At 39.3% G+C, this 15,314-nt stretch overlaps 1 protein-coding gene across 1 annotated transcript in view; it reads right to left on the bottom strand.

The window, feature by feature from the left end:
• fam171a1 (family with sequence similarity 171 member A1) overlaps positions 1–10,982 on the bottom strand; it is a 217,512-nt gene extending 206,530 nt beyond the window's left edge. Inside the window, exon 1 of the mRNA XM_028817121.2 lies at positions 10,579–10,982. Within this exon, the coding sequence (XP_028672954.2) occupies positions 10,579–10,684 (106 nt within the window). The 5' untranslated portion in view covers positions 10,685–10,982. The remainder of the gene's footprint in view (positions 1–10,578) is intronic.
• Positions 10,983–15,314: the final 4,332 nt, after the last annotated feature.

Here is a 15,314-nt window from a genome sequence, read left to right as displayed (position 1 = left end):
TGCTTTAATCAGCGTAAGTTTATGTATATGTCATGCGCTATTTCCACATGTATCTGCCTGTTATTTTGTGTTTAAACAAGGATTTACCATAAACAAAACAAAAAACTCTTGTCACATGCAGATACAATGGAACCTCGGGTCACGACCGTAATTCATTCCAAAACTCTGGTCGCAACCCTATTTTTCCCCCCATAGGATTGCATGTAAATACAATTAATCCGTTCCGGACCGTATGAGCTGTATGTAAATATATATACGCTCGCTTGCGCTCTCTCTCTCTCTTTTGCGCTCTCTATCTTGCTCGCTCGCTGCACAGGGAATGCACAGGAAGAGACTGAACATGTGCAGAAATCATCAGCGCTTACAAACCAGAAGGGAAACTGGCTTGTTCATCACCCGAGTGTGTGGTCGTGAACAGATGCAAAAGTTTGGCGAACTTTTTGGTCGTAACCTGATTTGTACATGGTCCAAGACATTCATGACCCAAGGTTCCACTGTACTTAGTTGACCCATGTGGTGTGGGTTTCAGTGTTCTTTTAGTACAATGCCAGCTTGCGAATTACGATGAAAACCATGGTCACTGAAGCTCAAAACAAGCATCAAAGATAGAGATAAAGGTGATATTGATGATATGCTTTCACTTGAAATGAGGAATAGAACCATTGTTAGCGAATGGCTGGGGGCAGGCTTTCAGTTTTGTGTGTTTTCCTCTGCAACAGTTGCACAAATGTAGACAGTGGAACATTTTAGTGCATCTTATTATTAAAAATCTGACTACATGTCAGAGAATGCATGAAAAAGTGGAAAGATGTGATGGACAAATACATTCAACACAAAAGGAAATGTGCAGGAAGAGGAGCAGTGATCTTGGAGGGCAAAAATTGCCTGCATTTTAATGGATTATTTGCTTTTCTTGTGGGCTACAAACACCAGCAACTGTAATTAGGCATTCTCAGTTTTACAGTGGAAACTGTCAAGATACTTTAGTTCATTTTCCATAATTAAAAAAAAATATTGAGATGAACTTTGGTAAAACTGTGTTTTAGACTAACACATGCTCTGCCTGTAAATACAGAATTGTAATAATATTCCTTATTATTGACCTGAATTATTGAACTGAACTGCAAAAAATCTATTTTAAAACCTAAAAGAAAATTATAATATCATATTATTTCCAAGTTTAGGATTTATTTTATAATTGGGGAATTCCCATCCATAGTATGCATTCTATTCCTCATGTCAATTTCTTTCTCTCTTTATCTACCAATGGTTCTGAAAGTGTAGTCTGTTTGTCACCCATGGTCTACAAACCTGAGCCAAGTGGTCTACAAGGTTAGCAAAGTGGCTCTTATGTTGCTCAGATATATTACTCAATTATGTACTTACTTGGTCATTTATTTATAACGCTCACTCTGCTGTTTAACCTCTGCTTTCTTAAATGAAATTCCTACTGTTAGTCCTTCAAAGAATGTATAAAACTGCCACCATGGAGCAAACCACCGTATGTTCTTCCAAATGATACAAACTTTTACTTCAACTCCACTCCTTCCTGCCTCACTCATGTTTGCATGGAGCAACATTACCCTTTCCTTCTCAACACTTTTTCAGACTCAGTCCTTCTCCAGTTTAAGTTTTCTCTGTACAGGTCTCCCTTTTAAATTCACCTTGATATCTGCCGGCAGAACACAACCCAGATAAGGCAATGCTATATTTCCATGAAGTCGGTGAAACACATTTCATTTGCATGAATGCTATCAGGCTGCCTGACATTACTCTATCTTCATGGTAGAGGTGTTATTTTGGTTGAATGGCTAAAATACTAATCTTTGAAACAACACTAGTTTAGAATCACAATATTTTTTACAAAAAGCTGTATTAAAATAAATAGTAATTGCAGCACAAAATTACACTAAGAAGTGAAACCAAGCTGTAGGATGTAGAAGTAGTGCACTCCTACAAGTATTTGGGGGTCCACATCAATGACAGGTTGGACTGGACTCCTAGCACAGAGGAACTAGATATGATAGGGCAAAGCAGGCTCTTTTTCTTAGAAGACTCTATTCTTTTAATATGGGTAGTGACATCCTTCACATTTCCTACAACTCTGTGAGAGCCAGTACAATTTTCACCAAATCAACAGACATATTAAAATAGCAGGCTCAGTTTTGCGCACATACACTGCACTGGAGAGAATTAAAACAAAACTGAGTGCCACTATGAACAATGCACAATGAACAAGACACCAAAATTAATCCCAAGGGGAAATTCACATACTCCAGCAGCAGCATACTGATACAAAAAACAATATTAAAGAGTAATAAAAATGCAGGTAAAAACAGACAATAAGTTTGAATAATGTTAACGTTTACCCCCCCCCCCCCCCCGGGTGGAATTGAAGAGTCGCATAGTTTGGGGGAGGAACGATCTCCTCAGTCTGTCAGTGGAGCAGGACAGTGGCAGCAGTCTGTCGCTGAAGCTGCTCCTCTGTCTGGAGATGACACTGTTTAGTGGATACAGTGGATTTTCCATAATTTATAGGAGCCTGCTGAGCACCCGTCGCTCTGCCACGGATGTCAAACTGTCCAGCTCCATGCCTACAATAGAGCCTGCCTTCCTCACCAGTTTGTCAAGGCGTGTGGTGTCCTTCTTCGTAAAGCTGCCTCCCCAGCACACAACCGCGTAGAAGAGGGTGCTCGCCACAACCATCTGATAGAACACCTGCAGCACTTATTGCAGATGTTGAAGGACGCCAGTCTTCTAAGGAAGTATAGCCGGCTCTGTCCTCTCTTGCACAGAGAATCAGTATTGGCAGTGCAGTCCAATTTATCATCCAGCTGCACTCCCAGGTATTTATAGGTCTGTACCTTCTGCATACAGTCACTTCTGATTATCACGGGGTCCAGGAGGGGCCTGGGCCTCCTAAAATCCACCACCAGCTCGTTGGTTTTGCTGGCGTTCAGGTGTAGGTGGTTTGAGTTGCACCATTTAACAAAGTCCTTGATGAGGTTCCTATACTCCTCCTTCTGCCCACTCCTGATGCAGCCCACGAAGGCAATGTCGTCAGCAAACTTTTGCACGTGGCAGGACTCCGAGTTATATTGGAAGTCCAATGTATATAGGCTGAACAGGACCGGAGAAAGTACAGTCCCCTGCGACGCTCCTGTGTTGCTGACCACAATGTCACACAATGTCAGACCTGCAGTTCCCGAGACACACATACTGAGGTCTGTTTGTAAGATAGTCCACAATCCATGCCACTAGGTATGAATCTACTCCCATCTCTGTCAGCTTGTCCCTAAGGAGCAGAGTTTGGATGGTGTTGAAGGCACTAGAGAAGTCTAGAAACATAATTCTTACAGCACCACTGCCCCTGTCCAAGTGGGAATGTGATTGGTGTAGCATATAGATGATGGCATCCTCTGCTCCCACCTTCTCCTGGTATGCGAACTGCAGAGGGTCGAGGGCGTGGCATACCTGTGGCCTCAGGTGGTGATCAAAACAAAACAAAAGTGATCCTTTGACTATGACAAAGTGGTTTAAAACACTCCTAGATCCACTGCTCTATACCCTGGTCTTTTCCTCTTGAAAGTTCGGTCAATAAGCAGGAACTTTTATTTTTTTAGGAACTAATGAGTTCATGTATGATGTAGGCCCTAAGTGTTAAGGGATCATGAGTCACTTTCATGTGTTGCCTTCCCAGGAAATGTAAACTTTATGCAAAATATGTGACAAGCTAAGAAGAGCCAGGACTTGTTTACCACATGAAGCCTGTGAGCAGACCACAATGCAAATCGAGCAAATGGTTAGCGGCCAAAACACAGTCATGATTTGGGCAGCCCCATTCGACCGCCACATTGATAGTTTCCTAGTCCTACATGATGAATAGATGCACTTCAGATATTTTTGCATGTCTATGCTTTGTTGACCTGCTGTCTTATATTCAGCCTTTCTTTCATCATTCTGGCACTCACATAATCAGGCTCTTCTTGACATTCACCTCTTTGGATACACAGTGCCACATCCCCATCACTATGTAGTTAGAAAAAATTCTGTGTGCAGCACGTAGTGAAAACCCAGAGTGTGCCAGACATGCACAGGGACATGCCACTGTGTCTGCTGTGTATGATGTGGCGCACCAAGGACGCAGCTATGAAAAGTGATGTGGTGTGAAGTGTGGTGTAATCAAGAGTTCACATGAGACCCACATCCCTTCATATTGCTTTGAAGCAATTGCAGTTTAGGGTATTGCTTTGATGTGGTACATGGCATAGCGTACCAAGGTGGCGGCTATGAAGGGTGGTACAGTGCAAAGTGTGGGGCGCCACCTTCACTGATAACTCTCCAAAGTCCAAACTACAAAGAAATTTGTAAGATGACATCAGTACTTGTCATCAACCAATCAGCTCAATTTATCATCCAAGCCCCACCCACAATTTCCTGGTTAAAAGAAAAGTACATACCCTGGAACTACGCATTGCCTAAACAGGATTCTAACTGGAACTCTGCAAGAGGGTTAGGCACCCTTAATAACTTCTGCATAGTCTGGCTCCCATGAGAATACTGTACACTTTGAGTTAGCCTGCAGGATCTCTGGCAAATGTGCTGGTACCTATTGAAACTAGTAGAAGGGGCTGAATATGCCCAGGGAAGAACCAGGTATAGATCCAGGACAAGAGAGAAAAAACCACAATGGCAATGTGAGTGTACTTATATATTTAATTACAAAAAGAAGGGTGCCATTCATTGTACTTGGTGGCCCGAAAATAATTTGCCTGGGATAGTGCTGGGCGGTATACTGGTTCATACCGAAAACCGTTTTTTTATTTTTTTTTATGATATGGATTTTTCTTATACCGCAACACCGGTTTAAATTGCCTAAACGACGTTCGGAACGTGGCGCAGCGGGAAACTGTTCAAGTGGGGACCTTTTTCACTGCTACACCACTAAACACAGATGTGTTGCACTAGGGCTCTTTTTCACTGCTACACCACCAAATAGTGGGCGGTAGCATAGGTATGCCGCGTGGTGAAAATGGACAGAGAGCCGAAAAAAAAGCAGTCACGTCTGTCACCTGGAGATGCTTTAGTTTTAAAAGGTCAGATGTGTAAATACTGTTTCTATACTACTGGATAATACTGCAAGCCAAGTTGTACTTGTTTTATTTGTTTTCAATACAGTGTAATGTACCTGGGTACTGTGTAATAGTGTGACGACATTTTGACTTTATTCTTGACATTTCCACTTTAATCTTGACGCTTATGACAAGAATAAAGTCGACATGTTGACTTTATTCTCGTAATTTGTCATTAAAGTAGTACATCGTAAACTAAACTTCATCATAAATGAATATTTAATTTACTACATTTTCTCAAACCCCGTCATAAGTTATTTAGCACATTAAATGCTTTGTGTTAAGTGATTCGTTCAGAGATGGGCGCAACTCTGAATGGATGGCATAATTAAACATGTATAACGAAAATATTTTTAAAGTTCTGAACACTCCGTGGGCTAAGTTTATAACTAGTTTTAATTTCACAAAGACGTTTATCATTTGGTGATTGGTTATGTGGTGAAAGAAAAAGGAAGGATAGGAACTGGGGTTTTGGTAGCCTACGTCAGATAGAGACAGCATGCATGCAATAAAGATAGCCCGCTCAGAAGAACATGCATTGAATTCTGTGTTCGTGTCTCCGACCAGCAGATCACAAACCCAACATTTACACAATATTTAAGTTAAGCCTGTGCGATAGCTATTCATACATCCAGTTTTTTGGAGCCTTGTCACACCTGCCATAAAGTTCTCTACACTGAACATACACCTGGGGACCCCTTACTGTGAGGGAGCAGCAATATCGCCTCACTACCGTGCATGTGTAATACCTGCTTTAATGCATTTCATCATGAAAATGATATCAAGTATTTATCTTAGCATTCTAAATTTTTAGAAAGCAGGAATATCATGAAGTGAATGGATTCTGTATGGTGATCGCTGTCTTCTCTTAGTGCGAAGGAAGTCAGTTTAAGAAGCGTAGTGATTAACCACTGGGTCGGGGGAACGTAACACAAAGCATTTAATGTGCTGCATTAATTTATGACGGGGTAAATTAAGTAATTGATTAAACATTGATTTTAGGAAGAAGTTTAGTTTACGACATTCTACTTTAATTATGAAGTAAACTATGAGAATAAAGTGGAAATGTCGACTTTGTTCTCGACATATAGTTTGTTTTTTTTCTTCCCAGTATAGCTTAGCTTGAAGCAAGGTCCATATTAATACAGTTTGCCTAAATGACGGTTCAGTTGGTAAAGATGTCATCACCAAGTTGCACTTGTATTTTATTTTAATTTGGTGAATACTGTGTAATGCACCTGGGCTTGAAGTCTTGAAGTAATAGTGCAACTATCAGTAATAATACTATTATTTATTTTATTGTTATTATTTATTAGTTTAAATATTATGCAGTTTAATGATGATAAAGTTGTTTAAAAAGTCACTTTAACGTGTCAGTGGACAGAGATTGTTAACATTAACAGAAAGTGTAGTTGGTTTACAAAAAATATTTACTATTTATTCCTTTTCTAAGACATATTCGGTGCAATATAATTTTTGACAAGCACTTCTGGATATTTTACTAAGTCTAAATGCCTCTTTGTATGGTTGAAAATATGTTGTCAAAATTATAGTTTGTTTATGCAAAATTTGTTCAATAAAAAGGTTCTATATTTTGACCGCATCTGTCATGCAATGTGAGACCTTCTCCATTAGTGCCACCCCCTTGAAAACTATCACTTTATGGGGCAATGCAAAACTGTATTAATACTTATGTGCACATTAAAATGTTTTTTTTGTACAATGTACAATACTCTTGACAGTGGAATAGGTTATTCTTAGCCAGTAATTGCAGTGGAAAATGTGGTTAACATCCACTCATGCATGGGGAAAAAAATACCGTGAAACCGGAATAATTTAGAAAAATACCGTGATATAGAATTTTGGTCATACTGCCCACCCCTAGCCTGGGACCAAGAAACAAGAATTCTGATGCTCCTAAGTGTTTCCAAACTAGAAAACATGGTAAAATCTTGTTTTTGTTGTTTTTCTTTTTTTAAGTGGCACCTGAAAGGACTAACAAAAAGTCAATATTTGTTTTGGTTAAAGCAGAAGGTCCTTGACTGAAAGGATTCGGATGGTATTGACTCTTCAGAGCAGGCAGCTCAGTATCTGTCCAACTGACCTGACCTTTTAGGTGCAAAACAGGACTCTGATATGCAAAGACATGAGGTATATGTAGCCAGGAAAGAACCATCTCTGACATCAGTTGCAATCCTAGAGCTTGGCAAGAAATGTAGAACATATTTTAAAGCTGCATTATGCCACGAAACCCACTGAGCCCAAACTGGATAGTAAGTCATTGCCTTTTCTTTGCCTCATCAGGATTTAGGACTGGGCTTATAATTTTGTCATATAATCAGTACTTTATTTTCCCACTATTAATTGTTTTTGGGTTCTCTTTTGAGCAATGAATACATCAATTTTACAGTTCTTCAAGGTGTGAAGAAATGTCAGAATAGCACTCTCATTTTACAACCGATTTAATTGTCCACACATTGATTGCTGTCATATACTGTAGAATTACCACTCTTGAAAATAAATGCTTTAAAAGAATACTGTACCCTAAAAATTATATTTTTATATATTTCTTACTCCATGTAGTTTATAGTGATGCCAGGAAAAAATGTTAATCTAATGTTTTCATGCAGAACAAGAAAAACTTTTTATAATATAATAGTGCCCAACAATGGCCAGTGCTATATAGCGGCAAATGATGTGAAAAATGTCCAAAGAAAAAGAAAATTATTTGTGTTGCACAATTCACTTTATTCAGTTGCATGTTCAAAATGTGCAAAACACATGCATTTTTTCCTAAAATATTAATAGTTACTTCGAGAAAAATCAGTGTGCTTTTGAACTGAAGATCTGCCTTTCCCCCTTATTCACTGGTCATGAGTCCTGTCTACAATTTAAATGCACAATATTATGGAAGAGCATTTCCTGTATACAATATTCATTAATTTTTCTGGAAGTAATTGTTAATAATATTTCAGCAGAAAATGCTTGCATTTTGAGCATACAACTGGATAACAGATGGTGGATTATGCGACAAGTAGCAAGGGATTTTTTTCTTCTTACGGACTCTTTCACATTGGTTGTTGTACAGCACTGGACACCATTAAATTCTATTATGTGATAAAACCTTTTCAATCACTCTATGAAAACATGAGATAAAATTTTTTCTCTGCCACCACTACAAACTACAGAAGAGAAGAAACAAATAAAAAATATACTTTTTAGGGGGAATATTCCTTCAATAGAAATTGTGAATGTATGGAGGCCTTTGGCTAAACTTAAAAAATCATAAGTATACTTAAAAACACAAATATTAATGTTGATTATTTCAGATCAGACCCTATAGAAATGCAGGAATCTCGAAGACAGATTAAATCTTTCTATCACAAAACTACGGCTGAAACAATACTCAATGTAGTATAGCAGGCCTGCAGAAGGACCTGTCAGTTGTGCTGGACAATTTACAGCAGACTGAACTGCATTCCCATCTCCCCTCCCCTTTGGGCCTGTCACATGCTATTAATGTCTGCACATCCATGGGGATAAAGCAGCTTGAAGCAACCTGATTAAACCTAATTATTGAATGTCTACATCAAGTGACTGATCTAACAAGAACTAATGATCAGCATGCTTGTATAACAAAAATTTCCAAACAGCAGAAAACAACCATGTTTGCAAACTGAGTCATAAGAGGGAACTCCTTTCAAACATTTATTTGGCCTCCAGACTGAGTGAAATTTATCAAAATTGCAAATCACAAATAACTAAAACAGATTGAGCACAAAAGACTTACGTCAACATGAAAATAAAGAACAGACCCAATTATATATGAACAGAGAATACACAGATATCCTCATCTGGGTCAGTCTACATGACTTCACAGAAAAGGTGCTCTAACCAATTGCTTTCTAATCCTGCTAATTCCATTATTCAATTGCAGAGACCTGGAAGAGTTGGGTTGGAGTGTACAGAAACCAATCCTGGATGGGACAACAATCCACAATAAGGCACAGCTACACATTAACTCTTTGCCAGTTTAAAGTTACCAATAAATGACCAATAAATCAACATGCACATTCACAAAGGAAGAACAATACAACTCCATAGAGTGACTTCACAGCACATCCCTGAAGCTGGAGCTTTGAGAGAGCAGTGCCTACACTGTGCAGAAATAACCACTATGCATCAAAATTTTCTCTCATGTTTTCAAAGCTGCCTGTGGCCTGAGAACACCACCTAACAAGTATGCTCAACTTGTGAAACTGGGAATTCAAATGAAGAGAACTAACATACGGTGTTGGTTCTGACTGCTGGCAATACTAAAATGATGACAGTCTTGGGTAACTGGCAACTAGAACGGGCTTCTGTTTATATCACCATTGGTAAAATATGACGTAAGCGGCTGATCACAGGATTTACCTGAAAATCCCTAGACTGGACTGGACTACCGACGGGAAAAATAAGAGAAGTAGGAAGCAGTATTCGCACCCTAGCATGTAGGGTCTACCATTATCGAGTGGTCCAAAGCGGCTCGGTGGGGGGAGAGGGAAGATCTGGAATTTGCTGCTGTCATTTCAATTCTGCAGTCCGCAGCCCCTCACCCAATCCGCGGATGCAGCACCGTGGGAAAGGAAACTCCAGGAGCTGTCAAAATAGCAGCAACCCGCTGTCGCTTCAAGAACAGCCCCGCTAGGTGCCTCCCTCGGCCGATCACCTCCAGAACGCAACACGGCCTCCGTGTAACCGCACTCATTAGTTCCCGTGCTTTGTTTCCCTGTTCAGTAGGCTTAAACAAAAGACACATAAAAGGCAAGCGGTAACACTTGTGCAGCGGACTCGTTCTTTGAAGGATGCAAAGGGCAAATGCGCTTCACGTGCGCCCATCACAGAAGACTGCAGCACAAAGGAACTGCTGCGGCCAACAATGCTCTTTGCGGACAGGCGACTTGCAACGAGAACCCGCCACCGTGGTTCCGAGACTCTTTAGTGTATAAATAATACTACAGAATGAAGAACACTACTGATATTAACAATACAAGTTAGAGGGGATCAACTGCTTTGCGCGGGTGGGTGAGTGGGTGTGTTTTTGTACTGGCGAAGCGGGGTTCCGCCGATTGGCTGCTTTTAAAAACACACGAGCGTCCACTGGGAAAAAGAATACAGCTTTTTTTTTTTGGAAAAAGCGGCACTTTTCTCGATAATATACTGAGCATTTTTTTTCAACCACTTACAGTTTCAACACTTTATAAACATAAGAAATCACAGTTTTGAATCGTTGCGTCCTTACTTCGATGAAAAACATTCATTTACGATGAACAAGTAAAAACAGTAAAGCCCTGCACAGAAAATCACAATCACAATCACGCTACACGGTTAAATCTTTTCCGTGCACATCAACACGCAAACCTAAAAGCCAATTTTTCAAATAATAAACGTCTACTCCACCCACCTTGTGCGGGGTTTTCTTCCTGCAAGGTCTTGGTCACAGCTTTCCAGACATTGCAGCCCAATAAACAGAGCAGGAGGGCTGCGGACCTGCTCATTTCCAGCCGCATTCAGCTTTGAACTGATAGAAAGCTCTGCGCGTCCCTTTGTTTATCCCAGCTCTTCACATCGGTCGCTACGGCTTGCGCGGTTTTACGCTGCCCGACCTTCCATGCTGCTTCTCCTCGTCCCCTGTTCTCTCCGTCATCTACTTATTTCTAGTATTGAATTTCCTATCCCCGATCTGCATCCCTCGTTTCACCCAGCAGCTTTTCTGTTTTACCGAAAAGAAACCCAGAAGCGCCACCGATGGTTAACTCTTTCGCTGCCAACGCGTTTGCTGGAGAGCATCCCGCCCCACCAAAAGACAATAGACGCCATCTGCTGGATCTGCGTCGGCGTCGTAGGTAGAAATGAGACCCCTGCTTCAGTCCAACAGCGCATCGGATGAAGGCTCAGCGACTGAAACACCGAGTTTCAAATTTACAATGTATCGTTCAACGTTGAATTAAACATCTCTACGATTTTCCCGTTTCTAGATGCTCACTGACAAAGGGTAACACTGGCCAAGATAAAAGTCAAACCAGGTCCACTTTTAAAACATCTCCCAAACTGTACACCTTCTTCATTTTCTACACTTTTGTGCTAATAACTCTGCTTTGTAATTTAATTACAACATTCTGCTCTAGCAATTGTTCCTTCAATTCAATTCATGTTATGTATTTTCATCTCTGTTCACAATCTCAAACAGCTTACAGATTTATTAATATAAAACAGTATTTATACCGTACACACATATATATAAATGAACAAAAATTGGTTCATAAGCTTTGCCCTACTTGTAATCACCAATTATTTTTAATATATGAAGTCTTCCCAAAATAATTCATCCCTCTTCTATTCAACTTCCCATAGGAATGGAAAATCCAAAATGAAATCTTAATATCTTTTTTGGTTTCTCCTAGACAAAAATTTGATCAGAAAGAAATAAAATGAAAAAATTTTCCATTGTCTCGTGCTTTATACTCCGGTATTGTCACAAGTGTCTCCTCCAAAGTTTCAGCAGAGATCTCAGCAAAGTCACAGATTTTCCAGTAACTTGTCATTTATTTATGTATTTATTTATTTATTTTGCAATTTGAAATGATTTGCATTGCGCGCTCACTAATATATGGTGGACAATTGTATTGGGTAATAAAACACTTTACTATGATTGTAAAACTGTAGTCATTGCTTCTGAATAATGCTATTAGTTGCGCTAATTTATATTGCTGTGCTCCAATTAGATCATTCTCAGTCTGGAAGAAAAGGCTGACAGTGTGGAGTAGTGGGTCAAGACTTAAAACTTCGCACCCTAAAATATTCCTATGGGTTAGTCCAAATTAACACTCAGCAAGGCACTAAAAGCTCATCCAGGGTATGATGGCATATGGGACAAGAACCAGACCTGAACAATACTTTAAACCCTCATGGGACAAGGGACAGACTTATGCATATGCTCATACTTATGCATTAGTTTAAAGTTTCTAACAAACTTAACATGCACATCTTTCAGATGTGAGAGAAAACCCACACAGATATGCGGAGAACATACATAATATACACAGTCAGTAACCAGTCTTGGATTCAAACTGAGATTCAGTAAAGAAACTGTGCTAACCATTGTCCTACTTTATTCTGAAATAACAATTTCTTATAATCAGCATTGCATCCAATGGTTTTGGCATGTACCTGACAAATATAAACTGCCTCTTACCAGTCTTAGTCACAAATTTACAGTATGCTTTCTGTCATATTTAATCCAAGAAACAATGTGAACATACAGAAAGGACCATCAATGAAGCCCAGAATATTGAGCAGCTCCATAACACTTTCCCTTTGTTAAAAACCTTTGTCAGGTTTATGTGCTATAGATACTGTCCCTTTCTCAGCAACAATACAGTACAGAGAACAAATGGAGATCATTGTTGCAATACAAGCCACTTCTGACAGAGATCCTTATGGTTTTACTGGTAAATTAACCCTCCCCATTTTTATTCCTGTTCCTTAGAATCTGGATACCAACTGGTTTATATTAACATTAGCTGTTTTCAAATGTGTATAAAAAAAGTAGCCATGACACCAATATATCAATATATTCATTGATCATATGCAGAGTTTCTTCGTCAAACCAGCTGTCCATTTTACATCCCATGATCTATCAGTGAATGCATTAACCATGTGCCTAGTAACTTCTCTTGTCTCGGAAAACAGAGGTTCAAGCTTGTAGAAGATTAACTCTGGTCACTTCAGGAGGGCAATATTAGGTCAGCAGAATTAGGGCAGTAGTACTGGAGTAACCTAAGGAACTTTATTTAGCAGAGGCCTCCAAACAATCGTCCAACACATTCAGGGGCCCTCATGTAGGGCTTAACAGGAGGTTTTATGCACCATTTGTTGTCATTATTAATTAAACTGCCCTCAATTCTATGGTAGTGTACATAGTGGTCAGTAAAAATGAAAATGAAGGGGCAACAACTAAAAAGCTAGAGCGTGTAGGTGGGTTTTTAATTTTCATTTGTAAGTTCAAGACAGATGGAGCCTCAGAAATAAACACTTCACTGTTTTATATCTCAAAACCCTTAAATATCCCAGTTTTTCCTACTCCCCAAAATTCACACACCAGTCAATTCTCCTTATCTTATTGTTTCCACAAGGAGCCATTCTAAAGTTCTGTTTTCACCTTAATGACAGTGCTCTCTTTATACCGTATATAGATTTTTAGTCAAAATTTTCCAGTACTGATTCATAAGAAATTAGTCTATCATGACAGCAACGCACGCAAGGTAGAATCTCATCCTGAATGGGAAGCCCAGTTCCTCATAGTTCATACTGGGCCAAATCACAGTTGCAGCTTAAACTAAAATGCACATATTTGGGAAGTGTGATAAAAACAAAACAAAGACCACAGGGGTGTGGGGAGAATATGCAAGACCATCATAGAGGAAAAGGCTGAGTCAGGAATTGAATGAGTCATGTAGCAGCACTGTCGTGACCTCTTCCTTCATTTGTTAGAGATATTAAAATGCTCTCTGAATGTTTGATAGCTTTCCATTTTGGAATCCTGACTGTCAAAATCCTGACTAAGGGAAACCTCACTCTATATATCTTTGTTTTACACACGGGTATTACATTTAACAGAAGTCAAGTGCATACCCCCACTCATTCATATCCTTGGTTAACTGTCAGGATTGCTCCTCAATTTTATTGCTTTTTCCTTTAATATCTTTCGTCTTACTGACCAAGTAGGCAGAGTCACTTTTTGCTAATATCTTTGTTGGTTCAATGAAGGTATGTTTCTGTTCTTCATACCTGGGGTTACATTTGTTCTCTATCCTCTGTTGGTTTCCTTCCATCAGATTCATCATTATTTTATCTTCCAACTTCCCTACCCCTTAAAAATCGTTTTTATTTCAAAAACAGGCCAAACCATACTATAAGTCTTCTACTTAGCTGTTTCTATCCCAGGTACACCAAAAGCTCTCATTTAAAGCAATGCCGTAGGATCCCTAAATATATGTAGTAATGAAGAGGATTTTCATGAATAGAATATGATGCAACATTTTTTCTTGTAATTGGATATGTTTTTAGGGGGGGCAGTGGTCTGCTAAATCAGGAAAGATGTATAAAATAAAGTGCAATGATGTGCAGAAAAATACAGTACAAGCAAAGCAAGGTGTCTGTACAGTTTTGAAGCAATGGCCTCATTACATATCAGCTGAAATGGCTGACAATGCTTTTGTTGGGGGGGGGGGGCATATTTATTTTCATTCAGTACTTTTTCATCCATCCATCCATCCATCCATACGTCCTTTTATCATTAAAACAGAAGGACGTATGCCTGCCGTTATACAATTTAAAGCCACTGGCAACCTAACGTGCACATTTTCTCTAATCCCCTTGAGCACTAAAGGCTGTGCCACTATGCCACAGTAAATCATTTTATATTTGTTATTTAAACATATACTTGCACATAGCTATAATATGTATATTTTTATATTGTGTTAAATCTGCAGCCTTTGAAAATCAACTCAAAATATAACTGGTAGTCTGCGGTTGCAGCGTGTAAGTGCTTAACTCGTGAAAGGAAACAGAAAGATAGAAAGTGTTTTACCATGAGTACAGACTGAGATGGCAGTAGGAAATTACACACTTAATTAATACATTGCAGAAAGGATAGAGAGTCTGACAAAGACAGCTCCCTGAAGTCTTATTAGACCATCTGTACTTTACTGTTCATGTGAGAGTAAAAACTATTCTGGCCTGCGAGGATATATTGGTGTACATTTAAACAGGTGGGTGTTCATTCAGTGCTTTTTGTCATACTGTAGATATGCAAATTAATGCAGTTTTACTGATAGTGTCATGATGTTGCCAATTCTGCAATCCTGTTTTTTTCTTCTTTCTTTTATGGTAACTATTACAATAAATAATAAGATTAATTAATTCAGCAGTCCAATATTAGTAGTCTAGGCTGCGTGAAGCAGATGAAACTTAGTAGGCTTATCACCTTGTCACATTGCCCACTGTGGTGAAGAGGACAGTTTAACATTTTAGGAGTGTCATATGATGTTTTCTTGGTGTGATCATTAACATGTGCTTATGTGTTGCATCATTTTGTTCTTGCGCCATCAGCCTTACATTTATTTCCATGTTGTAGCC

This window comes from Erpetoichthys calabaricus, chromosome 13 (genome assembly GCF_900747795.2).
Source record: "Erpetoichthys calabaricus chromosome 13, fErpCal1.3, whole genome shotgun sequence".
Classification (NCBI taxonomy): domain Eukaryota; kingdom Metazoa; phylum Chordata; class Cladistia; order Polypteriformes; family Polypteridae; genus Erpetoichthys; species Erpetoichthys calabaricus.
The sequence above is the reverse complement of the archived record's forward strand: the minus strand, read 5'-3'. Positions and strand labels throughout refer to the sequence as shown.